The sequence below is a fragment of the Fukomys damarensis genome, unplaced genomic scaffold, assembly GCF_012274545.1.
Source record: "Fukomys damarensis isolate Sample0158 unplaced genomic scaffold, DMR_v1.0_HiC HiC_scaffold_4, whole genome shotgun sequence".
In the NCBI taxonomy this organism is placed as follows: domain Eukaryota; kingdom Metazoa; phylum Chordata; class Mammalia; order Rodentia; family Bathyergidae; genus Fukomys; species Fukomys damarensis.
In genome coordinates this window covers 22386502-22409010 of record NW_022900916.1, presented here as the reverse complement: position 1 = coordinate 22409010, position 22509 = coordinate 22386502, and the positions used below count along the sequence as shown (strand labels likewise).

General features: G+C 34.8%; 1 protein-coding gene and 1 non-coding gene across 3 annotated transcripts in view; both read left to right on the top strand.

The window, feature by feature from the left end:
• Positions 1-22509, top strand: part of Macc1 (MET transcriptional regulator MACC1) — a 78194-nt gene that overhangs the window by 31161 nt on the left and 24524 nt on the right. Inside the window, exons 3-4 of one of the 2 annotated variants that reach the window (XM_010641091.2) lie at positions 17748-17875; positions 19310-21348. In XM_010641091.2, coding sequence (XP_010639393.1) covers positions 17836-17875; positions 19310-21348 — 2079 coding nt within the window. In that variant the 5' untranslated portion in view covers positions 17748-17835. Of the gene's footprint in view, positions 1-17747; positions 17876-19306; positions 21349-22509 lie in introns of both variants that reach the window. The other variant, XM_010641090.2, reaches the window with a different exon arrangement.
• LOC117284228 lies at positions 11022-11128 on the top strand. The gene has a single exon (XR_004515308.1). It is a non-coding gene; the product is annotated as a U6 spliceosomal RNA (small nuclear RNA).

Below are 22509 nucleotides of genomic sequence, written 5' to 3'. Positions count from 1 at the left end.
GATACCCAGTAGGGGAATAGCTGGGTCAAATGGGACCTCTAATCCTAGTTCTTTGTGGTATCTCCATACTGATTACCACAGTGGTTGCACCAGTCTGCACTCCCACCAGCAGTGAATCAGGGTTCCATTTCCCCACAGCTCCTCTAGCATTAGTTATTGGTTGACTTCATGATAGCAGCCATTCTTTCTTGGGGGAGGTTGAATCTCAGTGTTGTTTTCATCTGCATCTCTCGAATGACCAGTGATGTGGAACATTTTATTTGTTTATTTGCTATTTCTACTTCCTTGTCTGAGAGATTTCAGTTCATTTCAGATACCCATTTTTTGATTGGGTCTTTAAATTTGGTAAGTCTGATTTTTAAAAGTTTTTTTTTTTATATATTCTAGATAGTAGACCTTTGTTTGAGGAACAGCTTGTGAAATTTTTTTTCCACGTTGTAGGTTGTCTCTTCACATTGTTGGTCATTTCTGTTGATGTTCAGAATCTTTTTTAATATGAAGAGATCCCATATGTTTTTGTGCTAGTTTATGGGCAACTGAGGTTTTGCTCATAAAATATTTACCTACACCAATGTCTTCAAGAGTTCTACCTAACTTATCTTCCAGCTGGTTTCTGTTTCTGTTTTAATATTTAGATCTTTAATCCATTTCCATTTTAGTTTAGTGCATGGTGAGAGATATAGGTCTAGTTTTAATCTTTTGCAAGTTGAAACCCAGTTGTTCCAGCACCATTTATTAAGGATGCTATCTTTCCTCCAGTGAGAGTGTTTGGTTCCTTTGTCAAAGGCCTGGAGTTGTTTCTGCATCTTCTAATCTGTTTCACTGTTCTCAGGTCTGTTTCATTGCCAGTACCATGTGTTTTTATCATAGTGCCTATGTAGTACATTAAGTTGGGGATTGTGACATCCTCTACCTTGTCTTTATTGCCTAGAATTGCTTTTGCTGTTGTAGGTGTCTTCTTTTTCCAAATGAATTTTTGGCTTGTTTTCTCAAGGTCTGTGAAATATGCTCCTGGGATTTCAATTGGGATTGCATTGAATCTATATAGCAGTTTTAGAAGTATGGACATTTTCACCTTGTTGATTCTTCCTAACCAGGAGTAAAGGATGTCTTTCCATTTTCTGCTATCCTCTTCCATCTCTTACTTTCAGCGTGCTGTAGTTTTCAGAGTAGAGGTCTTTGAGTTCTTTTGTTAGGTTGATTCCTAGGTTTTTCAATTTTTGGATTCTCTATTGATAGGAATTGACTGCCCCATTTCTCTCTTGGTGAGTCTATTTTTCATGTACAGAAAAGCTATTGATTTTTGTTTGTTAACCTTGTATCCAGCTACTTTACTGAATTTGGTTATTAAGTCTAGAAAACTTTTGGTGGAGTTCTTGGGGTCTGCTATATAGAGCATCATGTCACCTACAAATACTGACAGTTTACTTCTTCATTTCCTATCTTTATTCCCTTTATTTCTTTCTCTTGTCTAATTGCTGTGGCTAACATTTCCAAAACTATATTGAACAAGTGTGGTGATAGTGGACATCCTTGTCTTGTTTCTGATTTTAATGTGAAGGATTTCCGTTTTTGACCATTTAGTATGATATTGGCTGTTGGTTTTTCATAGATGGCTTTTATCAAATTGAGGTAGAGACCACGTATTCCAGAATTTTGGAAGATTAGGATCTGTAGTTTTGGAACCCAACAAATCATATTTCTCCATGTAGCTTCACAGCCTGTTGGTTCGTGAGGTGCTCCTCCTGTTTCAGCGATCCCTCTGTACACTGCAGACTCTGGCAACAGTTCCAGCTGAGGCATGTTATTACTTACTTGGTAGATGAGGAAAGAAATCACCACTATTCTCCACTGGATGTAGTCAGCAGGGCTACTGATTCTAGCAGACTACTGGACTTAATGCCAGCACTTGCAGATCTAGCCACCTCTCAAAGCCACACTCACCATGCCTTGTTTCTGACCATGGAGTTCAGATCCAGGTTGCTTCCTGGCTTGAGTTTCAGAGGTCTGTAGCCTGTAACTTCTTCATAGCTGTCTCCTATGGCTGTCTCCCTCCCAAGCATTGTAGGAGGGTAACATTGGAAACTTTGAAGTGGAGTTGTTCCGTAGTTGTTCTGTGGCTCAATTGAACAGCCTCTTCCCAAAATGGAACTGAACTAAACACTCTGGCAATATGGCAGGCAGTGCAATAGCCATGGGATTTTCTTTGGGCCAGGGCTGCTGTTATTTTTCCCTGGAGCTACTGACTCTCCAGGGCTTACCTTCTATCCAGGGGTGTTGGCCTCATGTATGATCAGGGTAGTAAGTTGGTCAGTACCTCTGTTTTCCCTCAGTGCCAAGGGAAAAATGAAATACAAAGTGGGCTTGGAGTTAGTGAGTGGCTGCTGCCAGGACATGGACTCCACAGGCAGAGTTGGAGAGGAGGGAGGGAGTATTTCAAGGGGTCAAGCACCATCTGCTTATTGGATCAGGCATATTCCATCTGCTCAGTACATGCTGGTGAGTTCAATATTATCCATTTTAAGATGCTCCATTATTTCATATAATACTAAAAAAGAAAAAAAAAAGCTGTCAGCTGAACTCTGACATCTATTGCATATGCATTTTACTTCAGAGGTGTTAAACTGTCAAAAAGCGTCTTAAAATTGTCAAGTACAAAACCAAAGTTGCTATGTTAATATTAATATCACATAAAATATAAATTAGTTCAAAAGCACCTAAAAGATAAAAAGAACCACTAGAGAAAAGTAAAGAAGTTAATTTTGAAAACATATTTTTCACATACATGGATTAAATGGCAAAGCTCTGACTCATATAAAGCACAAATTGGCTGGAGACTTGGCTTGGTGGTTCTATCGCTGCCTCACAAGTGCAAAGGCCTGAGTTCGATCCCTGGTACAAAAAACCCCCCAAAACCAAAAAGCAGCAACAACAAAAAGCACACACTAATAGAATTACAAGAATATTTATCAACTTAAAAATCATGATCAGAAATTTTATCACCCCTCCTGCAGAAGCTTAAAAATCAACAGGTGTAAAATAATTATAATGTATTTGAACATCATGATTTAAAAATGACCTGATGGATACAAAGTGATCATGTCCATAATTAGCTTTTTAATTTTAGATATTCATTTTCACATTTTTATAATATCATAAATTTCTGTTTTAAAATAATTATAATCTTAGGAAATTACAGAGATAGTACAAAACGTGCTACTCAGATTTCACCTAATTTTCCTTAATAAATCCAGTTATAATCATAGCAAAATACCAAACCAGGAAATTGGCATTGGTGCAGTCTGTGTGTGTCCTTGTGTCCGTTTAGGCAGTAATGCAGTATAAACATCAATATGGTCAGAATACAAAATTATTGCATCAGCACAAAACTCTACCGAGTGCTTCCCCCGTATAGTTGTATCAATTCCCTTTCCCTTCACCATCCTTATCCTCTGACAACACTGATCTCTACTCCATTTCTAGAATCGTGTCATTTATAAACATCATGTAAAATAGATCAGGCAGCATTTGGCCTTATTTGACTGGTTTGGTTCACATAGCATAAAACCTGAGACATAGCCCAGTTGTTTTATGTACAATAGTCCTATTCCTTTTTTTATTATTGCTGAAGAATAGTCTACAGTAGGAATATATCATAGCCGATTTACTCATTTACTTGTTGAAGAATGTTTTGGTTCTTTCCGTGGCTATTCAAAGTAAACACGCGGTGAACAATTGTGTAAGGGTTTTTGTATGAAACCTAAGCTTTCAATTCCCTGGGATTTATTCCCAGGACTGTGATTGCCAGACCATTATGGTAAGGGCATATATAGTTTAGGGGTTTTTAAATACTTTTCAAAAGCTACTATTTCAAGTGAATTATTAAATTGCCTCCATTTTGAAAGTAAAAATTAACAACATCATGAAGAAGCCTGTATTTGGAGAGAGGTAGACTTGGAGTTGAATGTGCACATTTCTCTGACTTTAGTAAATAGTGAGGATTCAGCCCTCTCTTTTTCTTTGAGGAGGGGGGCATGTACCAGGGATCGAATTCAGGTCCTTGCGCTTGCAAGGAAGGCACCAGAACCACTGAGCTAAATCCCCAGCCCTAGCCCCTATCTTTCAAAGTTGCCTTTCCCCTGTGGCTTCTGGGCAGATTCTTTTTATCCCCGTGCCAGCATAATCTCTGTCATGTGACACAGCTCTAAGGGAACTGATTTGCAGATGCTCCAGCTTCATTGTGAGCACACTTATTAGCATCAGAGTTTAGGAATCTGTTAATAACATTAAAAAGAGTGAGAAGGGGAAATAAAAAAATACAATTTCAAGATTAAAGTTGACAGAGTGTAGTGAGGAGAAACTGAAATGTTATTTCAAGCTTTCTCAAGGGTTACTACTGCCACAGCTACTAAAAATCTAATATTTAAATATAAGTATACATGTATCTTTATAAAACATATGTGCATATGAAAATGGTGATTGTATAATACATTTGAAAATCTACCACCTTACTATATGTATACTATATGTTTGATGCAGCTATCTTTGTAAATAATCCAGCATAAGTATATTATTTCCCATTACTTGATCAATTTTTTGTTATCTGTCTTTGCTGCCATATTTTATAACTCATAATTCATTGAAAAGAACAAAAAGCCCGAAACTGGTTAAATATATGTACATACTTTGTGTATATTCACATATATTTGTTTATGATATTAGTCATAACATAATGACTAAGAACTGTTGAAGTATTGGGAATTTGGAAATTTGGAAAATAGTATTTCCAGTTGTGCCTCATATACTAAAGTAAATCCTCACTGAATTAAAGAGCTTATAAAAGAAAAGTGAAGGCCATAAAAAGCTAGAAATTTATAAGAGCTAATACTTATTTGATCTCAGAGTAGAATAAGTCTTTCCAACCACAACACATAAAAAGAGGGGAAGTCAGAAAAGATTTACAGGTTTGTCAACCTTTAGGATATATGTATAAAATATCATAACACAATGGTCAAGATATTGGGAGATGGTATTTGTGATATGTTATATATAACACAGAAAGTGTTAATATTTTTAGAATCATAATTTGTAGGAAGTTTTTAAACAGAAAACTAAGAGAGTGGTAATGCATTTTTGTGTAATAATATATCATTTAGTTTTTGTTATGAAAAATTATTTTTTCATAGAATGACATTTATATTTTATTTATTAACATCTACTTGTTACACATAAAAAAATTAAGAAGTAAAGGCACTAATTGTTAAAAAAGGATTAAAAGTATGATATAATTTAAGATTTAATATAGCAGTATTAAAAGATATTTTGTATGATAATATATGTGCATTATTATTTAATTTCACACAAAATATAACAGATACATTTTGTAAGAATTAGTAATACAACAAATTGTTGATATACAAAGTAAAAAAGTTTTAAAATAAATAATGCATGGTTACTCATACAGTGAATATAAATATTAATTAATATTCAGACACACACAGTATGTATATTCTTTTACTACATGTTTTACATTTTTTTGATAAGAGTTTATGTACATAGATTAGGGAAATGGTATTTGGAGTTATATACATAAAATATGAAAAGATTTTTTGAGAGATGAGAATTTTATTGTATTTTATCTTATTAAAATTCTGCAGGTTTATGCATTTGTATACTCACAAGGCATCATGCTAGATGTTTTATTTTTTGCTTTTGCATGTAGCATTATTAAATTCTCAGCAATTTCCTATATTGTCACAGACTTTTAACTTTGTTTTTGTTGGTGATACATTTATTTAGCTATTCTAAATTTTCTCTCGCACACTCGAATTTAAACAATATATTTTAACCTCAAAGTTTTAATGATTTCACATTCCTTCCTTGAAATAATTTAAGCTCTGCCAGATTCTGATAGGGAAGGTCTCAATGTTATTGTTACAAATGAGCTGCCATCTTGTTTCCTGACAAGTCCTGTTGATTCTTTTATCTCTAGATGCATATTTCATGTGTGCAGTATCATTTCATTTTAGTAATTTCACCCACCTGTATTATTCAGAATTTATTTTATGAGTTATACCAAGTATTGGGGTCCGAATATAACTCAGGCATCTTTGGAAAATTGTTCTTTATTTCTGAATGCTGTGTTGCTTATTTATCTATCTGACCATCTGTCAACTGACTTCTTTGAAATCACACACCTGAGCCAGTTTAACAGATCAGCATATTGAATCTACATATGCAAAGGCAAATAGTCCTTCAGGTTATAGATGTGCTTGTTTGATGCAACTGTGCCTCGAGAGTATAGAGTTTCCTCCGTCCCACTTTCAGAGATCATTGTTTCCCTGTCATATGCCATCTAGTCAGTCCAGCCATCCTAATCAGTTCTAAAACAGGTTAATGGCGCCATATCTGGAATGACTACACTGCATTTAGAGACTGCTGGTTGTTCGGACCAAGGTGGAATGTGGCTAGGACACAGGATCTGATTGTATATTAGTGCCCTAGGTTTGTGAAGTGAATAATGCTAGGCAAAAACATGTTCTTATGAATAGTTGAACACAGGCTCTGTCCCCAGTGCACTCTTTTTTTTTTTTTTTTTTTTTTTTTTTTTTTCTGGTCAAACGGAAAATTCTACCTGGAGCACAAGAGAATATTTTGCCTAAGCTATAGACAAAACAAAAGATTATATTAAAAGCAGGATTTAGGTACCTAAGTTTTCACAATTATTTTCATGTAGATTTTACAATTCTAAAACAAAGGAAAGGTAAGGAGACATGAATACCAACCAAGCAGAGAGAGAGAGAGAGAGAGAGGGAATGAATTTGTCCTTAAAGCTTTGAGCTGATCTAGTCCTAGCCATGATCTTTAGGCTATACCAGGAAGAACCATGCCACAGGGAAGAGAGAGATTCAGTGTTCCTTTGTTATACTCAAATCCTAGTCCCCCATAATGTCCATACAAGTGTTTTTGCTAGTGGCAGAATTGCCTTGCAAAGATAGGCATCTTGAGCTGCCATGCATTTTATCATGTCCAGTAACATGCTTGTTACAAAACAAAACAAAATACACATATTTTTATCACTTCATAATTATGGTTTAGTAACTCAATCATTTTGTATGTCAAAATCTACTGTGAAAATTTTATAAAAATAATGCTTGGCTCCACCCTAGACATTTGGGATGATTTCTGAGTATCTGTAATTTTTTTAAAAGATCCAAAGTTGGTTTTATTGCAGAGGAACAACTGAGAACCACCATTTTACACTAACGTGGTTAGAATGAATGGTCTGAGGTAGCAAAGCAGGAAAAGCTCCAGCATGGCTGTCCAGGAAGACCCGGACCTGGCACCAGGTGGTGCTGTGGGTACAACTCTGAGCCTCCTTCCAGTTTCACCAGCAGAACCTAAGGAGCCCACCAGCTCCTGCAGGGCAGCAGGGGGGTCCCAGCAGAGAGAAAAGCAACTCCTGATTTTGAATATTCTGACTGTTTTAAGTAAACAGGGAATGAATAGAAAGAGTTCCTTCTTGGAAAGGTACAAGGTACCCAGCCACTTTGGGCTGTTAAGTGATAGGGTTCAGTTTTTAAGTTGATTTTTATGAAATAGACACAATATGGACAATTCTGATTTTGTTCTGGATGTTTCTTTTGTGCTTAATTTGCTGGTCTATTAGGATTTAACAGCTAAAAGAAGAGTACAATATATAATTGATTTAATTTTTTAAATTTAATCATTTAAATTTAATTTAATTATTTAAATTGATTATATATTAAACATTAAAATTAAAGTCATCCTGTACATATAGCTTCATCCATCTTTCTATCCACAATAAAACAATGGGTGTACGCATATACTTGAGTAAAACGTTGAGAAGAACATTGAGACTTTATAATTAACTCTATACAGCAGCCCTGGGGCCAGGGTCGGCTTTAAACCATTACATTTTATGGAGCCAGGAGTGATAAGAAGATTTATGATATTTAATTTAATCTTTGTTTAGAAAACCTTTATTGAGATACAATTTTCATACATTACAATTTTTTGAAGCCTATTTATCCTTTTATTGATTAGAAGATTACAAAAATGATGCTCAAACCCATGAATTCAAGTCTAAGTGTTGCTCTGAAATTTTATCTGTTTAGTTTCAAGATGATGTACTCTCTACTGCACCCACATCTCCAGGCATTCTTTTTGGCAGGAGTCATGGCAATTAATGGTAAAATTTTCTGCGAGGAGTGAAGAATAAGAAATAAAGTCAACTGGTTGGTGGACACTTCTGTTCCCTATGGAGCGAGGTGGTACAGCTGGGATCTCAGGCCACCTCAGTGAGAAGAAACCTCTGGCATGGGTTCAGTTGGCAAAGTCATTTCTCAACTTCATCTCTGAATAATCAGGGGAAGGATCTGAGGAAGATAAAGCCTTGAGCTTTGAACTTGCCCTGCCACTTTTATATAGTATTTCATTGGGTGCTTACAGGAACATGATGGGGATTGTGAGATTATTCACATTAATAATAATGTTTTTTCACTTTTATTTCATTTCTTTTACAGATGGTAAGCAGAGTCCCAGAAATGTTTAGTAACTTTCCCAAGTTTATATTCAGAAGTCTGAAACATGAGAATTCTAACTCCAAAGCCTTTGTACTTAACCAAAATGTGTTTATCTAGAAGAAAAAAAGAAGTAAAAACATTGCAAGTCAGGGACAACAAGCGAGAGCTCATGATTTACTGTCAGAAATTCTTAGAAGCAATGGAGTTTTTTAGAGTTGAAGTGTGTAAGAAAACAAATAAAAAATTAGGCCCAATCCCTTGGAAATTGAGGGTCTCAAAGGTTCAACTTCATTAGCCACCCTGGAAACCCTTTGGTTCCACCTCTTCTGAGTCAGGAATTAACCTTTGTACCTTTTGAATAATACAACCCAGAAAACTTCTCTTGCATTAAAGGGTTCAGGAGAAAAAAATAGGGTCAATCATTAGACAACCAAAGTCATAGCCAACAACTCATGTAACAATTAAACTTCTTTAATTACCAGGACCAGGTTCTGCAGCTAATTTATTTCCAAGAGTTTGCTAGGAACATCTGTTACTTAAAGTTAATGTTGAGAGACATAGCACTGAGAAGAGTTTATGGCAACAGTGGGGATCTGATAGCAAACTCATTAAATGTGCTCCATAAAGGAAGTTGCTGTATGCCCTGGAAAAAATGGTTGCCCATATCATAGCAAAATATACAGAAGCAGAATGATCTGCTATACATTTTAGTTATTTGTCTTAATTTTCCCAAGAGAAGGTGACTCTAATCTTTAATTTAGCTGATTGGATCTGAAGAGAAAGAGCCACTCTGGATCTTAAGGTTAGAAGAGCTAAGTAAATTGGCTTAAAAAGTGGCAATGAATTCAGTCAAGTGGAACTAAGTCTAGTGGACTTTCCTAGACCAAGAGATCTTTCCTGTCCTTTTGGGGATTCATTTGACATGTATTCTTTTATTATGACAGAGAGGCAGATAATTGCTTACTTGGACCCAATGCTGCCAATTTGATTTGAAAAAAAATTGTCCTTGGGTGGGATGACATCAAGACAAGGAAGGGATTTACTGTTGACCCTACTGTAAAGGACAGGCTAGGATGTTCCCTGGAGTTGCATAATCCTTTTCATTCCTCTTCATTCCTGGCAATGCTGTGTTTCTGCTAAATGATTTATTTGTTGCCTACGGTCACAGGGCAGCTTGTAACTAATAATATTTTCCTAACTGTGGCTGCTTTTAGAAAGGAGAGAGTGCCAAACTCATGTTTCAATGCTAATAAATGTACTGGAATTTACAGCATGTTGTTTGTAAAATTACTTTTATTTTGATCTTCCTACCAACTTTCTGCAAGTGTGACCCTAATTTATTCACTATTTGTTTTGCTTTTACCTTTTTTTCTGAAGAATAACATCCATTTGCTTCTTTAAGCTCATGTTTTTAGAACAGTTATAAGTATACTCAAATTCTTCTTAAACTAAGGAAGGGTGTGTGAATGCATGGGTATGAGCACATGTTTATGTATCAAATTAACATACTGAAGGAAATTCAAGTTACAAATTTGTCCACCAATAATTACATAGGTTAATATTAAAGATTATCTACATATGTATTCACATATATACGTATTTACACACACATATGAAGTCCATAGTGATCTCTTAAATACTTCTATCTTTGTGGACAACCCTCTGAACTCCTGAAAAAGCCTTCCCCATTTGTTAAATGCTGATTGTAGAGCTCTGCTCTTTGAGATGAAAAGCAAGGTGCTATAAGCTTGTGATAAGGACAAAACATCAGGACAAACCTTGCTGGTGGATTCGATTCTCTCTTGCCTTAGGTGTACATCATATTCAAAGAATCCTTGTGTGATAGGAAGTATGCTGGTAGGGGGCACAGAGCTGGGGAACCACTGTAGTTTGCTCTCATTGTACTGTAGGATCAAACCTATATCACATTTGCTTTAGAGTCTTAAAATCTAAGTTCTTATCGCTTTGCTTTGACCATTATATAGCATCACAGTGTAGAAGATAATCTGATAGAGTTTATAGATATGGGTAGAATTGTTTTCATATGCTTCTTTCTAATGGGAATTTCAAATCAAATGATGACAATTTGATTCTTAAATGTGTCATAGATGATCTTGAACGTTAAGCAATTGAATTATTCTCTCTGCAGCTTGGTTTCAATATCCACAAGCAATCTTTATCAGAAATAATGCTCTTCTCCTTTTTTTCAGGGCCTCCTGTAATTTCAGCTTTTCTCTGATTCTAAAGGGGGAAGCCTATCAACCCTGTGAACCAGGATAATAATACAATTTGATATGCCTGATGCAAAATGAAAATACGGGGTCCTTCATCCAAAATACATTAAGTATTTCAGCAGAACTCTAAGCCAAACAGGGCCCCTTCTGAGAGTGTGTCACAGGTATAGATCAGATGCCCATGGCTATAGATCCTGCTGAATTTAGGAGATTTTCTGAGATCAAGATTATGGCATCTCATGTACTTACTTCGGCAGCACATATACTAAAATCGGAATGATACAGAGAAGACTAACATGGTCCCTGGGCAAGGATGACATACAAATTTATGAAGTGTTCCATATTAGAAACAAAACGAAATAAAATGAGGAATCTCAGGCAAAAACAAAAAACAAAAAAACAACAAAACAAACCCAGGTCACAATTTCACTTCCTTTCTGGAAGAGAAGTCTTGCCCTATACGTAGGAAATATAGGGTAGATTTCTAATACTCTCTATTCCTCAGGATCCTTAAGTTTAAACATTGTCTCAATACAGTACTTAGTATTACTTAATAGCTTTTACTCTTGGACACATAAAGTCCCTAAGCCTCAGTTTTTCTATCTTTAAACTGAACTAATGATAGGATTGTTGCAAGTAAGAAAACAAAATATCCATGCATGGTACCAAGAATTCCACAAGCTCTTAAAATTAATAGCTCTTACTATTCTTTTTTATATTTTGTACAAGTCTGATATTTTTCTTTTAGTTTAATTGAGAGTCCTGTATACTCTTCCTTCCAGAATGAAGTTTCTGGTGATGTTCTTTGCCACATCTTTAAGCTACACATACAGAGGTTTCTGACCTAGTGTTTCTTTTCCTGATTTGTGCTCACTACTGTGATGCTGTGTTGTACAATTTTTATAATTTTTCTGGGCATTAGTCTGTTAGTGATGGAAAGTTAATGAAGTACAAAAAACATGAGAGACATCTTAATGTGGTAATGTTTACAAGATGATATATTGATAAACTGTGTTGAGGTACCAGGGTGAAAGGCATCATCAAAATTTTTGGTCATATGTAATAGACTAGGCTTCTTGAAGCCCTCCCTGAAAAATCCTATAAAGCCGTTTTCCTTAGGGAAAAGGTCAGCTGAAATTTTCCACGTCAGGCATCAAGTCTGAAATATTTAGTTTGAATGATCAGAGGTAATAAATACTCAAACTACTTAATAACTGGTATTAGGATAAATACATTATCAATCATAGAGTGTCAGTAGCTCATCAGAAAGTGTCCTAGGGTTAACAGCTAGTAAGACCACACACACAATGGCAATGTCCAATAATACTATGAGTATCACCGCTTATTGTGATTCCTTTATGAATTATTCAGGCATTCTATACTAGTTACATTTATAAAGCATTGTAATATTATTTAGATGGACATGGCATTTGCAGATAAAGCAAAAGTCTATTACTTGTCCAAAAATTTCTCTTCTGACCACTTTAGTATTTGCTGTCACCTACAAAAGTTACAACCACCATGAATATATTATAATATCACATAGGTCAAAAACTAAATACAGTACAGATCATGGAAAGAGTTAAGTACAGTATAAATTCATAAACAGTGCAGAGGTCTGAGGTACTAAAGGACTAGTTGGAAAATACACTGAGCTGACTAATGGCTAATAATAGCAAGTTTCATTACATAAAAACTAGTGTAAACACTTTGATGGAGGCACATTTTCCAAAAATTATTTTAAATGGCATTGTTTCCCTGGTTTTTCTTTCCAAACACCACAACCCTTTTCACTCCTTTTCCCCACATGAAAAGACCTTCTGAGAACTTTTAAAAGTTTTTTTAACTGGTAAATTTCCCCCAGTTGCACAAGGCATAAACAGTAAGATAAATGAAAGTTTATCTGAAGAAGAAAATAATCAATCACACAAAATCAGAGTAAGTAAAAGTTATATTGAAAAGATTGTCCCAAATTAAATGGATAGCAGACTGCTTTTTCTTTTTACTCATTCCAAATATAAAGACTGACTCATGCTTCTCTAGGCAAAGTTTTTTTGGAAATCTTGTTTTGGACACAACTGGCATTGAGTGTAACTGAAAGGAAACCCAGGGTGACCTGAGGCTCGTGCTCTTTGCACCTGTGTAAACAAACACTGCCCCCTACAGGTCAGCGTTCTCATCCTTTGTCCTTCCAGTTAAATTTTCTTCTTTTACTGCCTCTCCCGGTTCACACAAAATCAATCACCAGTCAGTCAGGCAATTCAGATTCAGGGTGTATGGTAATGTGTTCTGTCCATGTGAATGTACAGAAAGATAGTGAGGGTTATTGGGGTATAAGTGGGAACAACCTGGGAATTTATAACAACAGTTTGTAGAATGTGCTTCTCAACACATGACCATAGCATCAGTATCTTGGCAACTTTGTTAGAAATACAAGTTGAAGTGACTCCCCAGACCCTAATTAACCCCTCCAAGTGGTTCTGGTACAGGTTTAAAGCACTCCCTTATTGGACAACGAAGATGTGCTTGGGTGACAGGAGAAAAGGACAATTCCACAAAGAATTTCATCTAGTGCCTTTGTTTCTGAAATGTGTTGAGTACCTTTCCTGGGTTTCCCATGGTTGAGAAATTTTAACTTTGTTTCGCTGGATTACAACATGTTTTACATACTGGGCTATTTGCTCCAAGGGAATCCTGGGCATAAATTGTTCACTGTTGCTCTTTTCACACAGATTTGAAAGAATCTGTGTAGATTGCTAAACTGGTTTTCCATTTAAATGGTGCTTTACCTTTTGAAAACACTTTTCCATTTTAATATGTTTTATTCACTTTAATTTGATTTGCTAAGTTTCGCTGAAGGACTGGAGCTCAGTTTTCCTACCTCAAAATTTTGACTACCTACAGTGTGCTCAGGACTTCTAATTTTGAGCACTGCATTGGGTAAGAATCAACCACAGAAGTTTTAAAGAGATGCCAGGAAACTTAGGTCTCAGTACATTTGCATATTGCATAATTCAACTTTTCACTCAATCTTCTGATGTAGTTTCCCCTGTGAGAGGAAAAAAATTGTTACTGACCATTTGAGTTTTTATATTACCTTATAATTTTTGCACTTGTTTCCTCCTCATACCTGAAAACACACTCCCCCTTGCATTCTGTCTTTCATTGTCACTTTTTGCCTCTTTTCCCACTCAAATTTTCTTTCCTCCCCTCTTTATTTTCTTTTTTTAATAAACATATTCTTTCTCTCCTTTTTAAGTATCAGCAAAGGCCTTTGATTTTTCTTAAAAAGAAAAATTGAACTTCTTTGGGTAAATCACTCTTTGGCCTTCATGGTTTAGTTATATCTAATTTCTGAGATTTATTTTTCATGCTGGAAATCAGATTTTAAATATCTATTTTTTCAACATTGTCATGGGGCTCAGAGAAATCATTTATGAAAATAAGGTTGAGTCTCAGCAAATGTAAAACATGTCTAGCACGTGTTCTTATTTCTATTTACTTATTTATTTTTCTCTTTGAGTTTTTTGGTACATTTTAGGTATACAGTGCAGTTACATTCACCATTGAGATCTTGTACCTTTACATGACAGGTCTTGGTTCTCATTTTTTCCCCTTGTCCCTGCCCTCCCTTCACCCCCTCCTTCCCTCCCCATTTACAAACACTTCATTTCGATTTTTTATTTTCTCATATTATTTTCTTTTCCCTTATTATCTTTCCCCTACCCTTCCCATTTTCCCTACACCTTTAGCCCTTTTCTTCCTATTTCACATTATTTTTAGTTGTATGTCAGCTGTTTCATAGTTGAATAGTACACTGTTGTATTAAAATACCACAGTTTTTCTATCTTTTCATATGGTAAGGTATATTTTGATTGATTTGAGTTGTTATTAATGTAATACAGTGAACATTCATGTATCCATCTCTTTTGATACACATAGGCAAGGTTTTACTAAATCAATTAACTGGAATTAAATTTTCTGAGTACTACTCTGTAAGCATCTTTTCTTGATAATGCCAGACTGATTTCCAAATGATTGGACCTTTTAATACTTTCACTAAGGGTGCATTGGATTTCCTTTGCTGCACATTTTTATTTGTAATTGGACTGTTAGTTTTTTCAAATTCAGTAAGTGGTAATTGTGCTTCATGTGTTTTCATTTCGCATTTGCCTAATTACCAGTGAGATTGATCATATTTAAATGTACTGAGGGTTCATTTGTGTTTCCCTCTTGGGAAGATGCTTGTCTATATCCTGTTTCAAAAGTTTCTATAGTGCTGTTTTTATTTATGGATTTACAGGAATCTGATATATTTTGAAATTCAATTGTTTTCCTTTCTTAGTCATATGCATTGGAAATAAGTTCTCTCAATATTTGGCTTGTGTTTTTAGTTTTTGTAAATGATGTTTTTGATATATAGGATTGATTTCTCATTTTAATATTTTGTGCTATGCATTTTGTGTGTCTGCCTTGCTTAAGAAACACTGCTTTTCAGAAAGCACTCTTAGCAGGCCTTTTCAAAAAATTTTCTATGTTTTTAATTTACTTAATTAATATTGCATTAGGCATCTCACGTTTTACTTCCTGTTTCCACTCTTCATTAGCTGGTAAAGATCAAAACTTGTTGTTTTGGGTATATTTTTTAGTTTCATCTAACTATAACATAATATTCCACAGAGTATCCACCAGCTTTTGTGAAGTTTAACTACAATAACACACATCACATTAAAATATGAAGTTGAACTACAATAACACACATCACCTAGTTTCTAGTAACTTCTAAAACCAAGTTTAATTCTCAGTTGTGTTGCATATAATCTGTATCTTTGTTGTATCTCCACTTCGCCCTAGGGTCTAAGCTTAAGGTAGGGTTCCTGTGTAGGATATATAGCCATTCATGGGGCAGAAGGAAAGCTGTGCAGAAGAACTATGCTGCATTTCTTGAAGCTTCTGCTTAGAAAGGGTGCATCTCATTTCCACTCATACTGCAATGGCCAAGTTAAGTCACAGTTCCAAGTATAACAAGAATTAGGTGGAACTTCTCATAGGGAGGGCCCAGTGAAGAGGATCTTATAAGGAATACAGTGAATGATTCAATAATACTACTATACATGCTAGGTACTGATCACATTAACCGATTTTCCATCTATAAGCACTTAGTTCGATCTCATTGCCCCCCTTTCATAAATGACAATTGATGAATATCATCTACTTCCTCCAACCGTATTATATCGATCTTCTATGGCACGAACTCAGAAGTGGAATTACTAAGTTATAGAGTAAACAAACACATAGTACAATTCAGTAAAAACTATAAGAGGCCTTTGCAAATTTTAAGGTTTATCTTTTCCTAGGTCTTTAAGCATCTTGGATTTTTTTTTCTGTGTGAGTGAGTGAGTGTGTGTGTGTGTGTGTGTGTGTGCATGCACATGTGTGCAGTTTTCTTCCACTGGTGGAAACAGCAGTTCCATCACTGTTTAAGGAAGAGCTCACCACTTCCACACTGCCCTGCACTGCCCGTCAGATATGGACTTTCCACATGAGCGTCTGTTTCTGAGATCTCAGTTTTGCACCCCTTGGTCTATTTCTGTTGAAACTCCACAATATCTTACTTATTAAATATTTATAATTAACTCTGATATCTGTCAGGTAGTACATATTACTTCTGTCATTTTTTTGCCCCTAAATTATTGTGCATACTGGTTCAATGACTATGGAAGTCAATATGGAGATACCTCAAACAACTCGGATTAGAAGTCCCATTTGAACAACTATTTGTCTGCTGGATATCTTTCCAAAAGAATTAAAAGAACACACCACAGTGATATATTCTCACCCATGTTTATAGCAGCATGGTTGTAGTAGCTAAAACTTGGAAACAGCTCAATTACCCATCAACTGGAGACTGGATAAAGAAGATGTTGTTTTTAAAAATAAAATGGAATACTACTCAGCCATAGAGAATGAGAAACTAGAGATATTTATAGCTAAGTGGATGCACTTTGAAGCCATAATCATAAGTGAAATTTTTTCTTTTCTTTTTTCTTAAATGAAATTAATAAGGCACACATGTAACTACTGAATAGTTTTTCTGGTGTGAAAAACTGAAAGTGTAAATAAGGATCAAAAATGTATAATTGATATTGTGTAATAGGAAGAAAAGGTCTAAAAGTGTAGAGGAAGTGAGAGGGGCAGGGGAAAGCTAAAAAGGGGAAAGAAAAAATAAGAGAAAAGGAAAAAACATGGAAACGATGTCTTTGTAAACAGGGAAGGGTTGAGGGGGTGAAGAGAAGGCAGGGGAATGGGGAAAATATAAGAACCAAGATAAGTCATGTAAAAGTACAAGACCGCAATGATGAATATAACTGTATTGTATACCTAAAATGTACCAATAAACTTAATTTTGTAAAAATGTAAAAAACTTAAGCATTTATAAACAAGATAAAATGCTTCAAAACAAAATGCTGTATATAGTAAATATATACAATTTTGAGTTGTCATTTGAAAATACAATTTTTACATAAAAAACAAGCAGTTACAAACACGTATTACATCATGTATTATATAGTTTTTCTCAGATTTGCATTTCATTTATAGAAGCATTTGGATAAGAATTTTCAGATTTGTGATATTTAGTCTTGCAATCATCAAACAGAAAATATCCATTTAGAAATGTTTCAACTTACCTCTTTTGTTCTTGGGATTTTCATTAATTATTTTTATAGGGACAGTAATGAATTTTTAAGTTTACTTGATGATATCGATCCAGAATCTGAGCATTTTTCAATAGAAACCTAATATTTATTTCAGATATCTAGTTCAGGACCCTACCAGACATACCAGAATCGTATGGAGTATTTTTACATGCAACTTTCTTTCAAAGTATGTGTGGTTATTTTGAGTTTTTATCTCTTCTTTATGAGTCTGTAAGCTTATGAAAAATGTGTATCTGTTTACTTTATAGGTGGGAATTTATAGGTGCTAAGCAGTGAGAAAGACCAATTTTATCAGGAAGAATTAGATGAACTAGATCTAAAGGAAGTTTGGTTGACATGGAAGCTCCAGAACTCTCCAAAAAATGCAATATTACAGGTACATGAATTTGTAACTATTGTAATTTTTCCATGTAAGTAAATCAAATCCATCACCACTATGTACTGAAAGTCTATCTTTCAAATCATTTATTGGAAATTAAAAGTTTAAAATCTCACTTTTATAGAAATAGTTGCAGTGTCACTGAAGACATCTACAGAAAAACCACACTAACTTTACAATAAATATAATAAAGAGACAAAATTCAATTAATAAATGAGTGATAGACACAGCAAATATGAATAAAGGACACCTAAAAGAGATATCTTGGCTGTGGGTCAGCCTGAGAAGTATTTGTAGCACAGAAAACAGTCGAACAGATCCTCAGAGCAAAAAGAAAGTTTCAAGAGAGTTAGCATAACCAGACTGAAGACAAGGGTGGAAATAAGGGAAATACTATCTTTATTTTTTCAAAGTGCATTTTCTAACATTTAATAGATGGCACTTAAACTAGTTTAAATCAAGATAGCAACTCTACCAATACTAAAACTATGACAGTTTTCTTGATTCATCTTTTCTATAGAACTTCAGGAATTTGCCCATTTTCTCTAAAGTACCAGTTTCAAGAAGCACTCAGACTTATTACTAATATTTTCTGAGAAATGGCCAAATATGAGTCAGTCTAAACATAAAAATATGGCTCCAATGCTGCGGAATATATAGAAATTCTTATAGGAGACACATTAATAACTTAATATGCCTCTAATTCTTAAAACACTCACTTTGCAAAATATTTACATGTTTCCATTTCTAGAGGTTAAGACCATTTTTGCCCTTGCAAGCCTAAAAAGGCTCAAAGAATTTATTTAAGCAGGAGCTCCAGTAGTAGTCTATTATTTCAATGTTATTTTTCATACAAACAATTCAATTAAAATTTATCAATACTGAGTTACCAAAAATATTCTAAGAAATCAGTGATGACTGGCTAATTTAGTGTATTGGTTCTCAGTAGATGTATTCACTATTTGTCATGTATTGAGTATTACCTGAAAAGAAAAACATGAAATTGATATTCTTGATATAATGAAACTATTTTGTTTAGAAAAGTCTAAATTATTCAAGTATTCAGAGGTTTGCTTTGGGGGAAATAAAATATTAAATAATAAGACATCAGTGCATAGGTCATTTTCAAGGAAATGTTTAAATATGTTATTGTCTAAAGTGTTTAACATTCATTTGTTTAGTTTATAAATCACCATGTTATGATAAATTTATCTACAGTCAAAATAACCTGATAGAAAATTTCCCTTTCTTCATTACATGTGAAATTGACCAAATATAACATTAAGTTTGTAGTAATTAGATCATAAAGAGAAATAAATGCAAAGTAAGTCTCACATTTTTAGCATTTTAGCATTTTGGGGAAAAATTGGTTGTTTCATAGATTGTCACCTCATTTTTGTTTTGCTTTATTTTTGTTTACCCATCAAGCAGGCCCACAAGCAAGTTTTCTTCACAATTGGTCAGATGCTTCCACTCTTCATGGTAATAATGCTTCCAAAAGTAGGAATCCGTTCTGGAATGAACTGTCTGCTTCTAATCCCTTTTTGGATGATATAACTCAGCTACGGAATAACCAGAAGAGAGAGAATGTTTCCATCTTGAAGGAAGATCCTTTTCTTTTTTTAAGAGAAATAGAAACTGGAAATTCTTTCGATTCCTCTGGTGATGAACTTGATGTGCACAAGTTGCTCAGGCATTCCTCCTCAAAGAAATCAGGAAGATCCAAAAGTGTTTCAGAACTTCTGAACATTTTAGATGATGCTGCCTATACTCATGACAGTATTCACAACTCTGACCAGATCCTAGTGGAAGACTTAGAATGGCTTCAAAATGACCGAGAAGCTTATAGAATGGCTTGGTTAAGTCAACGCCAGCTGGCCCGCTCCTGCTTGGATTTGAATACAGTTAATCAGAGCCCTGGATGGGCCCAGACACAAGTTGCAAACACCGTCATAGTTTGCAAATTAAATCACCAAGGAGGATCTGTACAGTTACCTGAATCGGATATCACTGTTCATATTCCCCAAGGTCATGTAGCTGTGGGAGAATTCCAAGAGGTCTCACTAAGGGCTTTTCTGGATCCTCCAAAAATACTCAATCACGATCTTTCGAGCACTGTAAGCCCTCTTTTGGAAATCACATTAAGTAACCTTAACACAATGGAAGCTATTTTGCTGGAGATGAAAATCGGGGCTGAAGTGAGAAAGGATCCTTTCAGCCAAGTCATGACGAAAATGGTGTGTTTATACAGCCTGGAAAAAGAAGGCCCTTTCAGAGTGTTAAACACCTGCTATAATTATAACGATACCATCCAAGTCAAGCTAATGGACTTCAGTCGGGTTATGTATCTAGTGATTGCTGCACAAGCTAAAGCTATCCAGTCACCAGCTGCCACCATTTGGGATTATATCCACAAAACTCTCTCAGTTGGAATTTATGGACCCAAATATATCCATCCCAGTTTCACTGCTGTTTTCACTGTCTGTGGACACAGCTACATGCCAGGAAAACTTACAGTCTCTGATATTAAAAAGGGTGGAAAAAACACATCTCCCATTGTATTTCAGCTCTGGGGAAAGCGTTCATTTTTACTCAACAAGCCACAAGATTTAAGTATTTCGGTTTTTTCATGTGATCCAGATTTTAAAGTAAAGGTAGAAGGAAAAGGGAAAGAAATTAAACAAAATCAGTTGGAAGCAGGTGAAGTAGTTTATCAACAATTTTTATTTTCTTTGGTTGACCACAGAGAAATGCACTTGTTTGTTTTCCGTGTTCAGGTGGATACTCCTGAAAGGAGACCAGTTGCACAGTTCTTTATCACTTCACCTGATCCAGCTCCAAACTTGAAAAGGCTCTCAAATCTGCCAGATTATTTGAAGAAAGAGAAAGAAGTCAAATCTGCTCCTTTATTGCCAACCCTTCCTGTTAAGTATCCCACGTTCCAAGATAAAAAATTGAACTTTAGCAACTACGGGGTGACCTTGAAGACAGTGCTAAGACAAATCAAGGTTGACTACTTACTTGACTATTTCAAAGGGGACACAATAGCTCTTCTTGGAGAAGGTAAGGTAAAAGCCATTGGGCAGTCCAAAGTGAAAGAATGGTATATAGGAGTCCTCAGAGGTAAAATTGGACTTGTGCATTGCAAAAATATCAAGGTAATTTCAAAAGAACAATTAATGTCCAGGTCTGACAATATCTTTACAACCAGAAATCTTCTTGAACAAATTGCCCTGCCCTTTAAAAAACTGACTTATATATACTCAGTTGTATTGACCTTGGTATCAGAAAAAGTGTTTAACTGGAAAGTTTTAGCTGATGTCCTGGGTTACTCACATCTGGCACTGGAAGATTTCGATCAAATACAAGTGAACAAAGAATCGGAAAGGGTTTCTTATGTTGTAAAGAAGTTAAAGGAAGATTGCCATGCTGATAAAAATACAAGGAAGTTTCTTTATGAACTTACTGTGGTGAGTACTGCTTGATCATAGTAATTTATTTGCCGTAGACAACTTTTATCAACTTGACCAAACCAAATGTATGAGAGGAGAAAATTTTGAAAATCAACAAAAATTAGTTATAGCTATTTTAGAGCAAATACAGAGCTTTTCCTGCAAGATCATTTAGTTAGATACATAGATTTGTGATTTAGCTTCCTTTTGGGATTCAGTTTTGATTTTCTCAGAAAATAGGTCCCCCAAAATCATCTTTTAAAGACGAGATTAAAGGTTCTTTTTGTGCAGGACCTAAAACTAAAGAGACGTTTTCTCTTCCTCTTTCAAATATTTAGACTGGCCTTAAAGGATCAGAGAAGCTGTATACATGAAAGTAAATAAGAACAAACTTAAACATAACTAACTTGACCATTTCTAGAGGTTCACTTTTCAATATTTTTTTAAAAAACATTTTACCAATGCCCTGTGCTGTGACGATTTAATTCTTCTTCTGTTTGCAGTGTATCACAAGCAAGCAATGATAATGTTAATTTTATTCTTAATCTTCATGAAATAGCATTTTTATGGTCAATATCTTCAGCTGGTAAATAATCACACCAGTGGAAGGTTTAGAGGAGAATTGCTAATAAAATTGAAATTCAATAATTTAGAAAATATTTTTAAAAATCAAGAACATATTTCTAAAGACCATACTTCTTTAAAAATGATAAAAATATGAGCATTTAAATAAAAATGATAGCTAACACTTCCTGAGACATAGGAGAGGAGTGAGATTATGAAAGAGGTAGATAAAGAGGAGTAAATTTTTAATTAAAGTGCAAAAGTAGAGAAAAATGTTGGTGGAGGATTTTAATCTGTGACATTAACAGTTATTTATGTATTCAAGAAGTAAATATATAAAAACATTCCCTATACGTCAATGTTTTTGATGCATCTACAATGATGCTAAGAGGAGTTAACATTTAAGACCTCCACTGTCCGATTAATAAGTGAATAATTTTATTGTAGTGTGCTGCATTTTCACTTAACTTGACAATTGGCTATTGAATGCTAGAAGATACTTTACCTTAGAAAAGTTGCAAATGCATTTTTTTCAGGGAGTTTATTGGTACTTTTTAAGTATACAGTACGGTTACATTTATGACTGGGATCTTGTACCTTTACAGGATAGATCTG